Consider the following 19,074-nt stretch of genomic DNA (forward strand, 5'->3'; position numbering starts at 1 on the left):
GGGAAAACAGAATCCCAGGAACTTTAACTCATCAAACCTCTGCAGGCTCCTAGGCTAGCTTCTTGAGGAATTGTTTGCAGCAAATTTAACTATAAAAGGCCTTAAAATAAATGAACACTGGCTCTGGAACGTCAAGATAAAAACATAAGTGTTTTTAAAGCAACTTAAAATAACCTCTTTGATGTAATATTAACATGAATAATTTCATGTTCATGAAAAAGCAGTATTTTAAGTGGATTTTTTAACTTTGACTTAGTAATTTTAATAAGCCAGTTTATTCAGCAGCACCAAGTTAAAAATCTCCACTATCATGAGTTACCTGGATGAGGTGGAAGGTGATGGGAGATACTCTATATAAACATAAGTAATTATTTGGGCATCATTCTGGTTTCTTTCACTTTGGAAAAATGCAAAGAAGTAGCAATATTTAATAGACCGTACTTCAGGCTCATTAACTGATCTGCTTGTGCAGATGTCGTCGTAATACTTGTGTAACATAACCTTACTCTTTTCATGTGAAAAGCAATGGCTGTATTTATTTCAACATGTAATAATCAGATGTACGCAGTGAAAGTGGCAGCACAAGTAAAAAAGCTTCCATACCTGGGTTATCCTTAAAATCATTCTAAAAGGTAGAAAAATATTTTTTAATTGTTTTGCCAGTTTAAGATAGCATGGGGAGAGCATTAATGGTATACTAACCGACAGCACTCCCTCTCAGTTTTGGACACAATTCTGTAGTGCCCTCTGGTGTTTAGACTCTCAACAGATTTAATTTTCTGTGGTTGAGCTCGACCGGTTCAAGACCTTCACCCCTAAAGTCTTGTTGGGAAGGATGTAGTTCTGTTATTGTCATAAGCTTCCAAAACATTTTCTGCTAAGCAGTTTTTTCTGAACACATAAGGTCAAGAGCAGCTGTGACCTAAAATCCAAATGCAGAAGGTGAACTGGCTGGTACTTTTCAGTAATCTAAACAAATTGTTGACACGTGGGAATGGCATCCTAATATGAAATGCCTATCCCTAGTTTTAGTTGTTCCCTTTTGTAAATGAAACATTAGACTGAGCTAAGTTTTCGCATGTTTTTTAATCTGATACTTCAATTAAACATTCATGAGAACACTAAATTATTAACAAATATTCTCATTTTACCATCATGTGCCAGTGTAGATAAAGGCAACATTTTGGGGTTTAAGAACAAGTTTGTGTAAACAACTTACAGTAAGTTCTAGCATATATTTTGACGTTATGAAAATTCAGTTTAAACGTACATTTTTCATTATCATGATAATGAATGGAGAAGGTTCTAGAAAGAAGAAAAGCTATGTCAGGGAATGCATGAGGGCATTTTTAACTAAAAGGTCATTGACTGTGAAGCAAATAATTTGAAGATAATAGTGTAATAAAATGTTTTGCACTTTCACTATTTTGCATTTCAACAATTTGAGTCATATTTACTAACTCTGAAAAGTTTGTGGCACAGTTATGCTCATGTCTGCGACAACAGGCACTTACCTAGCTCAGTTACTTTACTCTCTTATGCCAGAGGTCAAAACAGGGCACAGCATGCAATCGTACGTACTTTTGTCCGTTAAAAGAGCACTCTAGGCATCCGTAGACTGTCTCCCTTTTAGAACTTCCCATTCCACAAAGGACACAGGGACCTTTGGGGATGTTGTTATTAAGTAAATTAATTCGGATATGAGACCCTTCTCTGAGATAGCCTGTAGAGAGATCAGTCATGCTCGCGGCTTTTTCATAATAATCTGTAAAAAGGTCCTCCAAGTAAGCATCAGAGTTAGCAATGGTATCCACTACTCTTTTATCTGAAAAAGAATGCACAAAAAAAAAGAAGCAATGATTTGTCATTACGTTATGAACTGTTTACAAAACCACCTGTCAATCTCATTATGGAACTAACAAGTGATTCATGAAACCATTCTAAACATGCCAAGTTGTAGATTACTTTCCATCAAAAGCCCTGTGTGATGAAAATCTTTCTTTAATTTCTCAAGGCACTGACAAAAGCCAGAAATTTTTTGTATATGACCTATATAATTACAGTATTTTTAGAAATACACCTAAAAGGCTTGAGGCAAGTTTTTGAAAAATTGGTGCCAAATCAAATCACAGCTGCATACTTTCCTGTTTAACCACTTTTATTTTTGCATTTCTAGTTTTATTTTCTAAAAATTGTAAATTTACTTTTTTTTCCTAGTATTTACAAAAAAAAAAAAACCCACCAACCTACCAATACTTAAAAGGTTTAGAAAATTTGGAGGACTCCATGTTGACCTAGCAGATTTCTGAGCATCCAAACACCCCAGGAAGAAATCACTTTTGGAACTACCTACCGTTTTCCTCTCTCTTCAGGGACTGATTAGTTTAGACTGGATGACAAACTTTCAGGCAGCTGCAACTACAGCTACTGAGAGGTATCATCCCCACTGAAGATTTATTCCCTTAGTGTGGACTGGAGCAGCACTGAAGGCTTGGTCCATAAAAGCCCTTTGATCACGGACAGGATACAATGAGCAAGGACACCTATACAGAGCAGCCCTTAGATGGATATGTTTACTGCTCAACATTTATCTTCACACTCAGATTTGCAGATTTCCAAAATACTTAGACCAAGGAGTGTTAAAAGTATAGGATCTTGTTCTGAAGAAAATATAGCTACATACAGTGATACTCGGTTTTGTTGGATGTTGTGTTCATATCAGAACAAGAAAAGAGAACTAAGATGGTATCTTGCCCATGTCCCTGCCATGTGAACATATAGCCTACAGAGTACATCCAAATATTTAAATCAATATTGTTTGATATTTAAACTTAAAGAGTTTGCCCTGAAATATTATTATAGATTATAACTTGTATTGCATAACACTAGCTGTAAATGGCAAGCATATGAAATAGGCTTAATGTTAACTGAAATTAGTTGTATAATTACTCCATACCAGTTTATCATCAGCCATAAATTTTTATTTTAAGATTTTTAATGAACAGCAATACCATAAATTTGTTATTTGTGAAAGAGATTCTCAAATATAAATTTTAATAATTTTACAATACACAATAAATTAAGAACGATACATTTTCCATTTAAATTTTCTTCTTTAAATGTTCATCTTGCACACAAATAAACAGAAATACACTCTTCATGCATTAACTAAGCCATTTGGATATAAATATCAAAAGTCATACTTCGATGAAACAGATTACTCTTTAACCTCCTTAATTTGGTGAGTGAAGATGATCCAGATTTCTCTTTTTCAAATCCTCCTTTTGAAATTGGAGTCACACAGAGTTCTGTAAAAATTAAAAATAAATTTTTAGAAGAACAAAATATAAAAGCAGTAATTGCACAACAGAGTTTAATATGCTTTCAAATCTATAAAGCTAACAGTGATTAAATTCAGCTTTGCTAATGGTTTTAATGGCTAGTAGCACTTTTTAATACAAGTCTGCCCATAGCATCAAGTGATACAGATTCAGTGGGAATTTTAAAATGTTGGTGGCTTTCAACATACATCGTCAGAGTTTGGTTTATATACAATTTATGGCTACGTTAAGGGACTAAGACAGGCAATATCATATAAATGGAAGCCCCGCTTCTGAAGGAGAAACATTTCGATGATCTCATTTGAAACAAAAAATGAAAAATAATCAGCAAGGCTGTGAGTTCTGTAGTCATCTCTTCCAACACCAAATCAACTACTAAAACGTTTTTTTTTTAATAAAATTAAGTATCACGTAAGTTTCTACCCAAAACTTGAAAGAAAACCTTTAAAGCGAAATATAAGGATAATCAATTAAAAGGAGCTGAAAAAACATGTTTTAAACTTTCTCAATTGAGAATTCTCTTTAATTATGCAAATACAAACATCAGCTTCATTGATTATTTCACTGATAATGACTTCAGGAAAAACACTGTGCATGTACCTACCATTGCATAAAGGCAAAATAAAATTAAAACACTTCTAAAACTGAAACTAATGTTGAGCATTATGGAAGTGAATATAATGAACTACCATACTGCATTATTGCTTTTACTTTTAATCCAGTAATTATGCCTGGTTTGGAGTATATTTAAAGTTTTTATAGAAGGGTAAAGGTATTTCACGGTTCAGTAAAAAGGTGCTTTACATTGCAGAGTCATGGAAATTTTATACCGTGTATGCCAAACAGTATGGAGCTATTTGCAACTTTTAAAACATAGTGCTGTACAAATCTGCAGAGACAGATATTATTTCCCTAACCAGGTCTTTTATCTTGCTATTTACAGAAAGCCACAATGATATAGAGAGTCAGGCAATTCCTGAAACAGTTAAGTGACGCTCACAGACGTTCCTGTATTTAAGTACCTGTGAATCTGGTGGTTAAAACTTAAGCTAACATTACTCTAGTCAGTAGGGAGTTTTGCATTTGATATTATCAAGTACTAGATCAAATCCTAAACTGACTTTCTGGTTTATTACAAACAATGTTGATAACACTGATAATGTTATAGGCCACACTTTAATTAGTGCAAATAATGTAAATACATAAGCGCGATCCTTTTCCCAAAAGGAGAAAAACTTACAGGAGTTATGCAATTTTTTTATTAGTTTCCAGTAATTGTGATTATTTCTTCCTAAATATCTTCAGATACCCATATGTGGAAAAAATGTTAGCTTAGTTTAGAAGTTCTGCACGCTCTCTTGGTCTTTACTTGCCTATTTTATGCAAAACTCATCAGATGGTCTCTTAAGCCTGTTCCTTACAGGCTAGAAATATAAGGAAGTGATTTTTTTGTTCCACGCAAGTGTGGAGTTTAAAAAAAAAAACATCACAAAATCATACTTAACTTTTAAAAAAATGTTTCCACGACAGACTATCTTCTAGCACTTGCCTTGTTTATCTTCTCAAGAATTGTCTCCCTTAGAAAGTCAGACTACTTATGTGCATAAAATTAAAGCATACCATTGTATGGGATCTGGGCTTATGTATATCAAGAGCAAGAAAACAGTTTTAAAAACTCAGATAATTATAAATAATAGCAGTAATGACAGTAATTCACATCACTTACCGAAATTACCGTCCAAATGAATATAAAGTTCAAATACACTAAAAGCAATAGTTGTATGCGCAGGAAAAACAATGGCTTTGTCCCTCCCTTTATAATTCTGATCTTCAATAATGTGAAACTGTAATTTAGAAAAGCATCAAAAGAAAAAAATTTACAAATTGAAATGGAAAATTAAACAAAATATCTTTACTGTATACATTGAGAATTATAATGCCAGGAGGAAGCTTTGAAATTGAAGATCAAATTTCACAACTAAAGAATTTTCTATTAACAACTTGCATTTTAATAAAGTTTGACACAGAGCTAGTAACTTAACTTGCATCACTCATTGAAAATGATGTGAAGGATTTCTAAATACTAGTAATGGGCAGACCTCAGAAGATTTGTAGGTTCAATTATTCAAACACACTGAAGAGAGAGAGAGAGGAAGAACATAAGACAGGGAGTAAGATGCCGACCCTTGAAATAATAACATCCTGAAGTTCCAATGTGTTATAGATGATGAATACAATAATGAAAGCAATAATGAAAGATAGGTTATACGTTTATCGGAGATTCAAACTAAGAAGTAGTAAATTCCACATTTTTGCTGAGGCTTCACCCAAAGCAATGGCTCATTGTCTAGCCATCCCTTCATGCATTTCCCATCCCTCAGTCACATAAGCCATACTAACAACAGACCAACTTTTAATTCAGTTTACATCAGTGCAATAACACTGATTGACTTCAGATTTTTTCTGAGCTTCCATCAGTAAAAATGCAATTAAATCCAACCATAACATCTAGAAAAATGAGCTTTTTACGTTTGTTCATTTAAGTTACAGAACTTTGTCGAACATACTTACCCTCATTGTCTCTCCACGCATTCCAGTATGAACAGTTAATGAGCACTGCCTTGTAGTTCTAATACTTTCCATGACCACGCACAAAATTTCCATCCTACTTTTTCTTGATTGATGGACTAGACAGTGATCAAAGTTTATCTTTCTAAAATCAAGAGGGAGGCAGGAAGGAAATTCAGAGATTATTAGCAATTTACAAAGCAGCTAATAGAATTAGTAACTTTAAATCAGTAAATAAATCACCATAAGTTCTGTCTCACAGCAGTAAAACAACTGACTGATGAGGTCTCTGGAAACTTAACACTGATTTATAGTGTTTGGGAACAGAAGCACTAAAAAATTCAAGGAATGCCAGTAATGTACAAACGTTAGGGAGGATATGTGGGACACCCTGGAAAATTCCAAGTCTGTCCATCTGACACTGTTCTTAGTGACAGTAAGGAACTGTCAACACACCCTACTTAATAACAATTTTTTTAAAAGCAATATAATTAATGTCAGTCAGTAAGAATTTACGAAAAATAGACAGTAAAAGCAATAGCTGTAACGCTTTACCTTTGGGCTTCTATAAAAGCTCATGATGATGCAATGTTTTGGTTAGAAGCCTAAATGATACCTATACAAGCTGGCATACACTCAATGGATTAAAAACTGGTTAACTGATACGTGTCAACTATAACTGAAAAAAACTGTATCACTTGTAAACATGGAACAATCATGAAACAAGTGTTTTTAGAAGAATTTCTACAGGCATAGGCTCTTAGTCCTATAACATTGAATATTTTTATCAGCAGACTAGGACCTCTTCCCCCACCCCTAATGTTTGGAGGTTACAAATAAACCAGGAAAAGGTAGGTACAGAACATGAGAGGTTACAGATACAAAATGACATGCACTCTTTGGTAAATAACTACAAGGAAACAATATATATTTGAAAATACCAAATGTCACATCATGCATAGTAAATAACGTACTGGGATGCAACACTGGGATTCACTGGGATGACATTGTGGCCCAGGGATAATCTTTGAAATATAACCTAGAGAATTACACCTAGAACTAGTCATATCATACTTCTATGTGTTTGAGATTTGTGCTAGCACTACAGGAACACCAAGTTCGGTTTCAGCATCCACAGCTCAAGAACGGTGTTGGAAAAATGGAGACTGCATTTAGAGAAGAGCCACAGGAGGTTATGAAAAATTGAAGTAGATAAACCTACTTTGCTTCTCAAAGAAAAGGCTATGTAATAACCTCATAAAACCTTTAAGTACCTACACTGGCAATAATATGTATGGCTCTCTAGTTCATCACACAAAGGCAAAGAAATCTTAATTCTGAAACCTGAAGTTGGGTAATATAATTCAAAGTAAATTTCAAATTTTCAACAGTATGGAATAACATAGGTAGGACCTTGGATAGACTCTTCTTCTCCGGATTTTTTTTTTTTTTTTCTGGAAAGATGCACTGTAATTCAAACAAAAATTAATCCAGAAAAATTCTACAGTCTGTGTTATACAGAAGGTCATGTGTTTAATCCCAGTGATCCAACCTGAGACTCTTGGAAAATATCAGATGGTGACTGCTATTGATTGGCTAAAAATAATCAAAACCTAACCATTTCAGAGGTTCAACCTAACTGCATGAAATACAATTATGGAACCAGAAAACAAAAAATGTAATATAACCTTGTAGTAAGTTCTTTAAGTAATGTTGGTACTTCAACCTCATGTTTGGTCACTATGCCAAACGAAGCTTTAAAGGCAACAGAATCTGATCCAGCAACATCAAAACCAACATCATTCATTATCTGATTTCCTCTTCTACCATTAAGCGAAACATCTGATTTGTCTTCATAGTTGAGCAACTGGTAAGATGAGACACCTGAGTAAAAGAAGATAACCATTGTGTGATGAAAAGTCTGAAGGCACTATTTTTACACAGCAAGAAGAGAATAAATGGTACTGTTGCTACTGTGCTTAACCATTTTGATGTGAAATTCAGAGCTACATTGAGCACTTATTTATCGGTGTTACTACTGATGACTAACGGAAAGAGAGCGCTTAGGCGTCTGCAGGATTTCTGTGCCTCTCTCTGGCAGGGTTGTGCCCATGCTCCTGCATGTGATATCTCCTGGGCATGAAATGGTGATTAGGGCTATTTCTACATTGTTATTCTCCTAAAGTACTTTCACCTGTAAGTACGCTGTTGGTACTTGTATAAACTAGACATGTAGCATGTTCTGGGTTTAATGACAGAGGCTCTGAAACACAAAATGACTTAGTGAAGGCCACACAGAATATTAAAACTAGGAACAAAATGAACGCCGCTGTGTGTAAAATAGTATTAGTGAATTCTGAATTTTGTCTAGATGCAGTACAAATGAACCTAATATTTCTTCTTTTTTGCAATACGTGAACGAGACATGGGTGTGCCAGTAACATTAACTTTGCCTTTTACCTGACATGTCACAATTAGAAAGACTTACCGCACTTTCCATGTATGCCTGATGATTCCAGGGACAATGTCAGTTTATTTTGAAGGAAAACAACAGATTATTTCTGACTTACTTGAAAGTTTTCATCAATTTATTGTACAATCAAAGGGTAGGTGCTGAAACATTTCTATAATGCTTTCTTTATAACCTTAAATACGTTACACTAACAGAAAAATGTTAGAATGCATTGGTTGCCAAATTAAAATGAATAATGCAGGTAGGACACAGGGATTAGGCATCCAAATACATTTGAGAGTCTGGGGTTTACTCCTTTTTTTTTTTTTTTTTTTTAAACCTTTGAAGCGTTTAGGATAAACTGACATTACAAAGTCACCTAGTATGAATCCTGTTTGTCTTTATTTTTAACAACAAAAAAAAAAAAGTTCATATATTTTTCATAATTCTAAAAAGACTGAAAATGTTTGTATTTGTCACATAAAAAAGTAAATTCAATTACAAAGTACTCTGCTTACATTAAAAGACAACACTTTCTGCACATGACATCTAACCTTTACAGAAAAGACTAGTAAGGTTTTGTGAGACTTTTAATGCGATTTCACAACCTTTTTCTCTGACTTTTTAATGAGATTTTTCAATTGTTTCATTGTTTCATTCGGGACAAGCCAGCTGACTTGTCCTGAATGTAAGACTAATAGGATTAGTAGGATTCCAATTTTTTTCATCATGCTTGCGTCCTGGCATCACTCCTTTGTGGGGTCAACCGGTATTTCTGTCTTCTTGTGCTCATACTGGTTTGTCCTAGTGGAGTTTTTAATTAAAGCAATCGCGCAATTAATGCGATCAATACTTTTGTCAAAATGGACCTTTTTTCAAAAGAAAATAAAGCAATAAAACTGTTTTGGGAAAACACAACACGTAGACAAGAATTACACAGACTTTTCAAAGAAAGGTACGGGAAAATATAGGCAGTATAGTTCAATTCTGCACCTCCTAATTCTCATAGAATCTCTTCAAAAAATTTCTGATATTGCATAGCAAAGGCAATTGAAACACAGTTAAGCTCTTTAAATACACAAAAAAAGATTACAAATGTGGAAAAAAATCTTATGGAAATCCAATTACTTCAGTCAGATTGCTGTTATTGTTAAATGCTTCTGCCTGCGCAGAGCCCAGTTGAACACCAGGGATTACTAGCATGGGACAGCTGCAGAACTGAGGCCATGCTTGCATACTTAAAAGCAAGTATATGGAGAAAGGTGAACATTAACAACAAATTTTAAGTAGCAATTAATCAACATACATCAATACATCTATCAAGAATCTGTTATGAAACTGGATTTGTTTCATATTAGTGCAGAAAATATCAAGGCTTTTTAGTATAGTTGACTTTTTTTTTTACTCTTTTTCCAGAAAGTCATTTTTTTTTCTTTTTTTTCACTTGTTTTTGTTTGACTTGTACTTTTTTCTTAAATATTTATTACATGACTAAGCAAGACAAATTTTACTAGCCATGTACTAAAGAACCATCATACTACCTGCACAGTTTAAACTATGTCTACTGTTCCGTATTTACTAGAAAACATGCAATTTCCCACTTCGAAGAAAGATAGAAATCTTACCTGCAGAAATTTCTTTCTCCCCTTGAAGAATGTCTTTTAATGTGAAAGGTGTTGAAGCAAATTTAGACTTTTTTGAAAGCAAACATTTTCTTTTCTTAATCACAAGGCTCAGAGGTTGGTATTTATCAGCTTCACTGAGACTGGGCACTGGAACTAGTCTTCCTCCATCACCAACCTGTTTAACAAAGTTTTTGGTTGCAGCAGCAAACATATTATGACATTAGTAATGATAATAATAAAAAGCTCTGTATCAAGTGTAACTTCCAGACATCAATCCCATGTTCAATTCTTTTTACAATGTTCTTTCAAACAAATTAACATGTTGGGTTTGTTTTTTTTTTAAAAAAAAGCAGCTGTCACACTGGTTTTTTTAGATCAATTTATATTTTACTTGGAAAGAATCAACAGCATCTTAGCTACCAAGCTTCTATGGTGCATTGCTCGAGACTTCTCTCAAAGACCTTCAATTAAGCTCTCTAATTCTGTATGATGAATAATGAATTACCAGCGTAAACTGATAGGGAAATGGTTGCCCTTTCCTTGTCAGTTTAATGCCAATGTTTGAAAACAAAATTTACAATCTTAGAAACAGAAGACAGTAACTTCTGCAACCCTCAGCTTCCCGTTAGGAGTTATTGATGTGTTACTTTTTATTGGGTCCTTGGTGCAGCTGAATTCTAGTGTTTTACCAAAACCCAACAAAGCAGCCCAGATGCGCTCCGGGAGACCGCCTGAATTACACATTCGTGAAAGCTGGTAGTCGGTCTGCTGCGACGGTATTGCCTTTCAAGAGCAGTTGCATAATCTACCTGCGAAAGCTCAGCTGGGGACTAAGTGGTACGGAGGTCTTTGGGAACACCTGGGCCAAAGCGTAAGACTAGAGTTGGCTGGGCGCAGGGGGGAAACAGCAGTGGGCTTTCATTACCTGTTATTCTTCTCCTGCGGACTCAGCTGTCTGTGACCCAAAAGCTAGTTTTGAGACAGGCCAGCTGCACGTATTTGGCTTAGAATACTGAGAAATTAGCTAAATTGTGAGAATTGTGCAAAATAATAACAGTAAAATTGCAGACAGAAGTGAGATTATTGATATAGGATTAAGGAGCAGCTCAAGGATCCAAGAGGGAAAGCACCGGTGTAAAGATACAAAATTGTAAAGGGGGAAAAAGAGTCAGTACACAGCACCATGGAGGATCTGTGAGGGAGGCAGCAGGAGCTGACCCGTCCTCATGTAAACAATGACTTTACCTTCTTGCAAGAGTGGTGAGCATAAAACTGCTAAACCTTGTAGCACATCTTCCAGAGACTCCTTTTGCAGTTACAGTAGGTAAAAAAACATCAGCCACAGGCTTGTAAAGCTACACTTTAATACGATTATTATTCCTGGTTCTCAGGTAAAAACTTTTGTTTGGTTGGTTTTTCTTCTAAGTAGGGTTTTCACATGAAAGCATTTTAAGGACTGTTTTTATAATATAATCACTTATTTAATAATTTAACATGTTTCAATTTAGTCCTTTCCAGTACTTCTGTAGCTATTTTTAAACATTCAGACTATCAGGAAATCCAATAAAAAGGCAAAAACAGGAGTATATTACCTCAGCTACCTAAGATGAAAGGAAAGGCTGCTGGCACTTTCTGCTTACTCTAGAGGGTGCTGAAAAATCAAAGCTGATTATACATAGACTTTGAACTGAAATCATGTGAAATGCTGGAATTCAGTCTGACTGTAATTGATATTACACTGCACTAACAAAAAAACCCTGTACATATTTACTCAATCAAAACGCATTACAGAACTTAAAAGGTTTTAAAGGGAAGGAAAAGCTAAGGAAATTCTTAAATTAAAATTGCCCATTCAGTCTTGATTTAGATTTATCCTGTATATGTCTTATAACTGTTTGACAGGATACTATTTTTTCTACATGTTATTAAGCTCAGCTGGCACTATTTATTCAACATGTATTTGTGTTTCTCTTGCTTAGTATGTGGTCATAGATCATACTCAATCTGAACCTAGCACTAATTTTGATAACGAATAGTTTCATTTGATACGTTTACATGGTACTCCTGTTACTCTAACACCCTATAATCCACCATACATGCTGCAGCAGCTGTTTGTAGCGCCCTCATGCCGCAGGTCAGAGAAAAGGAGTGCAACTACATTCACATTGCCATGTTCAGAGAACATTAATTTTGCGCATCGAAGTGAAGAAACCTAAGATATTTCCCCCGCGCCTCCAGTACTAAGCACTTTTGTACTTGGCATACAAGTGTACTTACGAACTTTCAGCATTTCTGCGGCCCTAGAGCCCTCTCATTTTGAGCAACCAATAAATGAAAAATATGCTGTGCATACATTCTGCCCGAGTCAGCACTTGAATAAAAAAAGCCCTGCCTTGTCTCTCCAAGCTGCTCACATGCGGGTTCAAGGCTACCTCTGGGGCGTGCCAGGGCTGTAACCTTCTGTACCCCTTAGCACAGAGCTACATGACAATAGTGATAAGGCATCCCATCCGCTTTCGCTATGCAGGATCCTTCACAGAAGAACAAAAGGACTTTTCTAGCCCGATCTTAGCCCACCTTTATACACTGCTGGAATGAGGTCAGACTTGAACCCTCACCATGACCCAGGCACCTTTTTAAAAAACAAATGAAAAAATATGACCAAAAAAGATTCCCCCCCGCCCCAGATTGCCTAGTATCCATCTATGATGACCTTTGTTTTTAAGTGAGCCCCCCCGAATCATATATGAACTCATTGGTGTCAGAAACAAAATTATTCCTCCAGCTTCGCCATTTTCTCGATCATGAGAACACACTTTCTTTGTGTTACCCCTTCTCTCCTTAATTGTATTCCCTCTGACTCTTGTAAATAAATAAATCAAGACTCTTACTGGCAGAAGCCTCATTTGCTCGTTCATCTGCAGAGCAGGTTCATCTATAGTTGGAAGGTGGAATTCTGTGCAAGAAAAAGTATGAAGTGATGTAAAGATACAACGTTCTACTTCTATGGGGTTTTAATTGATTTTCCTGTCCCTTTAACTCTAGCTTAACTCTGCTCTCTGCTCCTACCACGCTCTTGTTCTGCTTCTGTTTGAGTTGTCCATCCCCAGTAGACTGAAGGTGTCTGTAGGTTTGCCTACGGACATCACAAGCCTCAACACGGAGAGCAGTTTCACGGTAGCTTATCCAGCTCTGTGTTCTGCAGTTTCTTTGCTGTATCTTCACCTGGGATAAATAGCAAGATAGTTTACTTCATATGCAAGATGAGTTCTGTTTCTTCAGAATGGGTCTTAGTCATGGAGTAGTAACAGAGCAAGCATTAGCTACATATAGCTGAGAATTTTGATCCTTAAATATTGTATTTTTTCATTACATCATGTTGATATGAACCTGAAGATAATTTAATAGTAAAAGCTAGAGGACAGTCCTGCTTTCTGCATAAACTTTGAGGATGCAGAATGGTTTTAGTAGTTATTAGGTAACTCCATAATTATTTTTGTTTTATTATTAGATAGTTATGCCACATTATCTCTGCAGGATTGGATACCTATAATTATGGGGTGTCTAAAGATGCATTTATAGGCTGACTTAAGGTGCATGCAAGCTAGAGGCTTGCCCAAGGAACTGAAAATGTGGAATTATCTCACTAATTTCAGTCCAGAAATCTAGAATCATCTGCAGATGATTTTGATGTTTCTGTAATCCACATGAACCGATCTAATTTGTTTCTTGTCACAGTCAACCATGTCATAAAATTAGTATGATTAACCAGTCAGCTGAGGGGAGAAAAGTCATCATAAGTGTTAACTGACTGGATAAAGTGAGTTGGTGTTTCACTTGAAAGGGTTAAGTCCACACAGTCAGTAGCAAACTATGTTGGTAATTTGTTTAATACCTTCTTGGTGCACAAAAAGGTGCCGTCAATTGCCAGACCAGCTGACTTAAGTGCCTCTGAACTACATTACATTTACCTACAGATCTTTACAAAAGAACAAGTGCAAAAATTTAACACCTAAAAACCAGCAAAATAAAATGCTACTGAAAAAATTACTTGCTAAATTCCGTAATTTTCCAGCAGATGGCAGGAGCATTTCCCTAGAAAGGAAGGCTCTGTGCAATACAGATCCTGTTATATTTCAGGAGGTAACAAAAATAACAATTTATGGGACCAAATATAGTCCTTATTACATATATGCTTTTTTTTTTTTTTACTACCTAAGTGGTTTTAACAGCGCTTGACTTTTTTTTTTTTCTTTTTTGCAACGTGGAGTTTGTCTAGAGTTTCTGTTGTATAAGCAAAACCAGTCAGTTTAATACCATGACTGACATCCCTTCAGAGCTCCCGAGTATGAAGACAGTACCGCTGTCATGCTGAAGTCCTGGTCTAGCAGTTTGCTGGGGTACTGGGGTCACTTGGCATAATGCTTGCAGTCATTGCTGCTCACAAAGCATAATGGTATTTAGAGACCATTGTGGGAAGAAAAGTAAGTTAAAACAAGATTAAGGTTTTCAGCAAACTTAGCTTCAGCAGAGATACTTTCATGTTGATTTCTTTATTATATAGTTCAAGTGTAGTGAAAATTTTAAATCAGTTCACAAATGCTATTTTAATTATGCAGTATAGGGGAACAATTAAATTAGCTATGGTAATATTTTTATTTTGTGTAGATTTACTTTATTAAGCTCTCAATTTGGTAGAGCAGTAAAAAAATACAGTCACTCCTTGTGTATCTGAAACTGAATTGGTTCCTTATGGAAACCTCTCTGGGCAGCAGGATAAATAGACCGTACCAAAATTAGAGAACTCAGAAATTCAGGGAGGAAACTTGTCAAAAGCCTAGTCCTAAAATGTTTTAAGTTCCCCACATTTAAAGCATGTTTTACTTCCTGTGGAGCCAGATCCTTTCGAATATTCCACTACTATCTGTAGTCTCAGAAGAAAATTTTAATAAGAAGCTTCTAGAGTTAAGTATTTTAATGGACTTTCATGTTTTATTTACATGGAACTTTTGCGTGTGAACAGTTTCTTCACCAATTAGAATGGATTTGAAAAAAAATTAAAAAGGTGCAGGAAACACTTGTCCTTTTCTAGACAGGTATCTAAAACATACCATTAAGGCTGTTCTAAATTATTTTCAAGGTCACTTTCAACAGTCCATTTGGAAGACAGATGCACACACTCACTATTACTATGTTTCCTATACAATACTCTTCAGGTTTACAGCTCAAGTAAACTGTGTTGGAACCTCTTTCTATTCTCTGCCACAGAATAGACTGCGATAATATATATTCATAGTTCGTGCTACAGTACACATAAAAGGTAGATTTCCTGCCAGGAGGTGCTGTATTACAGTGTGACACTTGCCCAGCAATCAAAGTATTAAAAGCTGCACTGTACTGTAAGCATTACATCAATGAAAGGCTACAAGATGTGGAGTTCAACTGGCTTCTCTATGGCTTTTAGTTGACATCATCCCCCTTTCACCTTTATACAAGCAACATCTGTTGACGTGATGAAAAGGGAATGTGTTGCACAGTTGGCTCCTTTGTACCACTTCACTGCCTTCTCACTAGAGCCATGTTAATGATGAAAAGGAAACACAAAAGAGATTAAGGAGCATACGTTCTGGTGATATTTTTATATGCTCTTCCACAGACTTACCTTTCAGGTTTCAGACCTTTGTTCACAGATGTGCAGACTACTTAATCTGTGTTTCATGTATCCATCCTTAAATAATATGATACTAAATAACTATCGCTGGCTAAAGTGTATGAAATATCCCAGCTTTTCCGTCTTTGTAATTGCCTTAATATTATTGGCAGTATTTTTAATGGGCAGATGGATGTGTTATCTGTGAAGCATTTACTAATAAGAAATGCAAAAGTAGTACTCCAGAGAGAGATTTGCTGAGATAGTGTGTTTGCATTTAAACTTACTACCTATGAGAAGCGGGCACATCTTTCAGCCAAAAGAAGTGGTCGTTTGTTACATAAACATTACTGCATACAATTAAGCTACTTTCATAATCTAGCATTATTAGCTTGTGAAGACAAATGTGGAAACAAACAAGTCAGTGTGACCTAAAGTAGGTTTAATGCTGCCCTTCCTTTGCAGGATCCTGCCCAAATGGCTAAATCCTTTTTTCCAGCATCTGTGAGTGGGGGTGTCTGTGCTAGAAGAGAGTTTTGTGGGCTTACACATCCACCTGTATGAGGATATGGAACTGTAGCTGCTGCTGCTGTGCCACTATGTCTGAAGAAAGATTACAGAACAAAGGATTTGTCTACTGTGATACAATTCACATTGGCCATGCTAATCTGTCTGATGGGCACTGGTACAGTTATCTTTATACAATACTTCCTTCAGTAGCAGGCATATCTTGTTCCTTGCTGCTTCTCCTTATGTTTTAATCTGAGCAGTAGGCTTGAACTGGATTTATTTTTAGCTTTGCCACTAGCTCTTCTGTGATACTGGGCAATTAACCTCAGTCTATGAAACCTACTGTACGTGGCTGTGGTAATGTATCACTTCCCTGAGCAGGATACTGCAAGAACCAACTAGTATTATAAAGTAAAGTATTCTCAGATCATTGGATACAGAGTATTTATAAAAAGACAAAATGAAGTAGGTGTTTGTAGGGCATGCAAGAATTCAGTATCCTCTTTCATAATCACCTCTATGCTTATTCAGGCTGTTCCTTTTCATGCTACGAGAATACTTCCTCATCTAGTTTCCTAATTATGTTTTTTTTTCCACACGCGTAGGCATAAAATAAGAAGATACTTGAGTAGTTTACAGATACTAAACATTTTAACAGACAGGTGACATAAAAAATTCTTGTCACCAAACATAAAAAGCAGCCTGACTAATATTGTTGTACTAGGTTGGCTGATCATCATTTAAGTGAAATCAGCTCTTGAAATAGAATTGAAGAATGGATGTGCCCTTGTGCTGTTATCACCTCAATTTCTTTGACTGCTAAATGTAATGCCAGGCCCTCAAAAATAACCTACGTAAAGAGGAACTTAAAAAGACAATCTACACCTTCCATTTTATCAGTTAAAAAAAATAACTCAATGTCCTCACCAGAACTTGTAGTCAACTTGCAGTCCAACAAATGTAACCTTTTGGAAATGTTTAATTATGCTTCTTTCCACCACTGACTTATGAAAAAACCTGCTCAAGAAACCTGGGATAGTCATGAAATTTGAGCTAGTAATTAGTTTCATTTCTTTGCCAAAGGGAATACAGCCAGACAGTCATCAGTGAGAAAAGCAACTACATATTTGATTTTACTTTGGAACTTTTCCATGTGATTACAAATGTAATCTAATGTTATCTAATCACAGGTAAAAAACATCTTTACACCAGATTCATGTCTGTATCATGCATTTATGCCATACTTTATTAACTTGTTCTGAATTCTTTTTAAATTTACCATTATTGAGACGTACTTGGGATATAGGTATGGGATAGACAAACTAGCCTGTCTCTTAGCTACTCTGCATAGCAGTTACATCTCAGACATAGCTTTCAGAAATGAAAAACACAGTCTAAATAAAAGACATTTTATTTACTGGCCTTGAATAAAATTAGACTCACCACTCAGGCAAAACAAACTATAGAGTACCTCCTCAGCTAGCCCACAGTAGCTCATTAGTTTTGAATGATATTTCAGGTTAGTTTCTTTTAATCTGATTTAGTAATGGTTACTTACTCAAAAAATAGTTTTGCATATTTAGGTGCAGGAACAGTCAATATTGTATACTTGTGGTTTTTAACATTTAGACCAACTTAAATATTTAATAAGCTAATAAGGACTTGGAGAACCATGTGGCTTGATACGTTGGCTGGGCAAAAATGCTGTGTATCATCACATCAGAACAGATTTTTGTACCGGCAGTGAAACTTGGAACAGCTTTCTGTGGGCAACAACTTTAGCTGAGTCAGGATGAAATCTTGTCAATAGCTTCCCACACTGTCTCACTTCACTACATCACAACGCCTACATATTTGTGGTTAAGAAAAAGTATCATCTGCCTCTTGGTTAGATTAAATTTAAATATAAAATTTACTTCCACACTTAAGTAATAGTTTTTATGCTAAATTAGATGTCATATTGGTACTGCTGCCTCACAGGCCTTGTGCACTCTAACCTATTCCCAAAGGTTTGTTGTGTTGGGTTTTTTTAATCAATTAAGTAAGTAATGACATATAGCTTGTCACACTTCATTTATGCACAGTAATTTTGCTGAGCAACAGTCATCAAAAAGTGTTAGATTTGTTTTGCAAAGACAAAGTATGGATCCCAACTACACAAATGTGAAACCAGAGCTGAATTTCCCTTGTAGAATTGTTTAACAGGGGATAAGCTCCCAGTCTACAACCTGGCTCAGAGCATCGGTTTGGAAGAGATCAGATGTGTACTCTGACACAAGAAAGCAAGCAATGCCATTCATGAAGTGTTCTCCCTTCCTTTGCTGTTGCTTCCACTCAGGCAGCATTCCAGACTGTTTGAACACTTGTTCTTTTCACAATGCCAAGAAACAACAAAAACCTTAATTTCTCCTCCTAACCAAATTCTTGTTTTCTATTATGCTTTCATTTTGAATAAAACGTAATTGATTTAAGGGCTGAACAACTGACAAGAACACATAATGGAAAAATCCCACATACTGTTATTTTTCCAAGATGCCAGAAGGGGTGGGTGTCAAGAATTTTTTTTTTTCCCCCACACTTCTTTTTTCAATTCTATTAGAGAACATCAGGAACCATTTTCCCTACACCCTCTCAACAAAACTTGAGAAACATACTGCAAGCTCCCTTTAATCATAAGAGCAAGCTGAAGTGAAAAATAAAAAGCAAAAGGCTCTTACCAGCTGTAGCATGAAGATAAAACTGGGAACTGCCAAAAAGAAAATTATCTTCTTTGAGACTGCACTTGGTAGCTCCTGCCAGATTTAAAGGAACTGCACAGAGAATCACATGGGAAAAGTTTTATAAAAATAATCCTGCAGTGGAAAAAGGTTAGCAAGGAACAGGATGATGCTAGTGAGAAGCCGCTGTTTCAGGGCTATTGCTGTCACT

At 35.8% G+C, this 19,074-nt stretch overlaps 1 protein-coding gene across 5 annotated transcripts in view; it reads right to left on the minus strand.

Moving 5' to 3' along the window:
* Nucleotides 1–1,067: 1,067 nt before the first annotated feature.
* The window catches only part of PJVK (pejvakin), a 28,412-nt gene continuing 10,405 nt past the window's right edge, over nucleotides 1,068–19,074 (minus strand). Inside the window, exons 2-9 of one of the 5 annotated variants that reach the window (XM_030019114.1) lie at nucleotides 18,864–18,956; nucleotides 12,878–12,942; nucleotides 9,987–10,161; nucleotides 7,598–7,793; nucleotides 5,913–6,054; nucleotides 5,068–5,185; nucleotides 3,204–3,308; nucleotides 1,068–1,825 (exon numbers count right to left, since the gene is read on the minus strand). In XM_030019114.1, coding sequence (XP_029874974.1) covers nucleotides 1,524–1,825; nucleotides 3,204–3,308; nucleotides 5,068–5,185; nucleotides 5,913–6,054; nucleotides 7,598–7,793; nucleotides 9,987–10,161; nucleotides 12,878–12,942; nucleotides 18,864–18,956 — 1,196 coding nt within the window. In that variant the 3' untranslated portion in view covers nucleotides 1,068–1,523. Of the gene's footprint in view, nucleotides 1,826–3,203; nucleotides 3,309–5,067; nucleotides 5,186–5,912; nucleotides 6,055–7,597; nucleotides 7,794–9,986; nucleotides 14,188–14,313; nucleotides 15,643–18,863; nucleotides 18,957–19,074 lie in introns of those variants that run through there. The other 4 variants (XM_030019116.2, XM_030019117.1, XM_030019118.1 and 1 more) reach the window with 4 other exon arrangements.

Source organism: Aquila chrysaetos, chromosome 6 (genome assembly GCF_900496995.4).
Source record: "Aquila chrysaetos chrysaetos chromosome 6, bAquChr1.4, whole genome shotgun sequence".
Lineage (NCBI taxonomy): Eukaryota > Metazoa > Chordata > Aves > Accipitriformes > Accipitridae > Aquila > Aquila chrysaetos.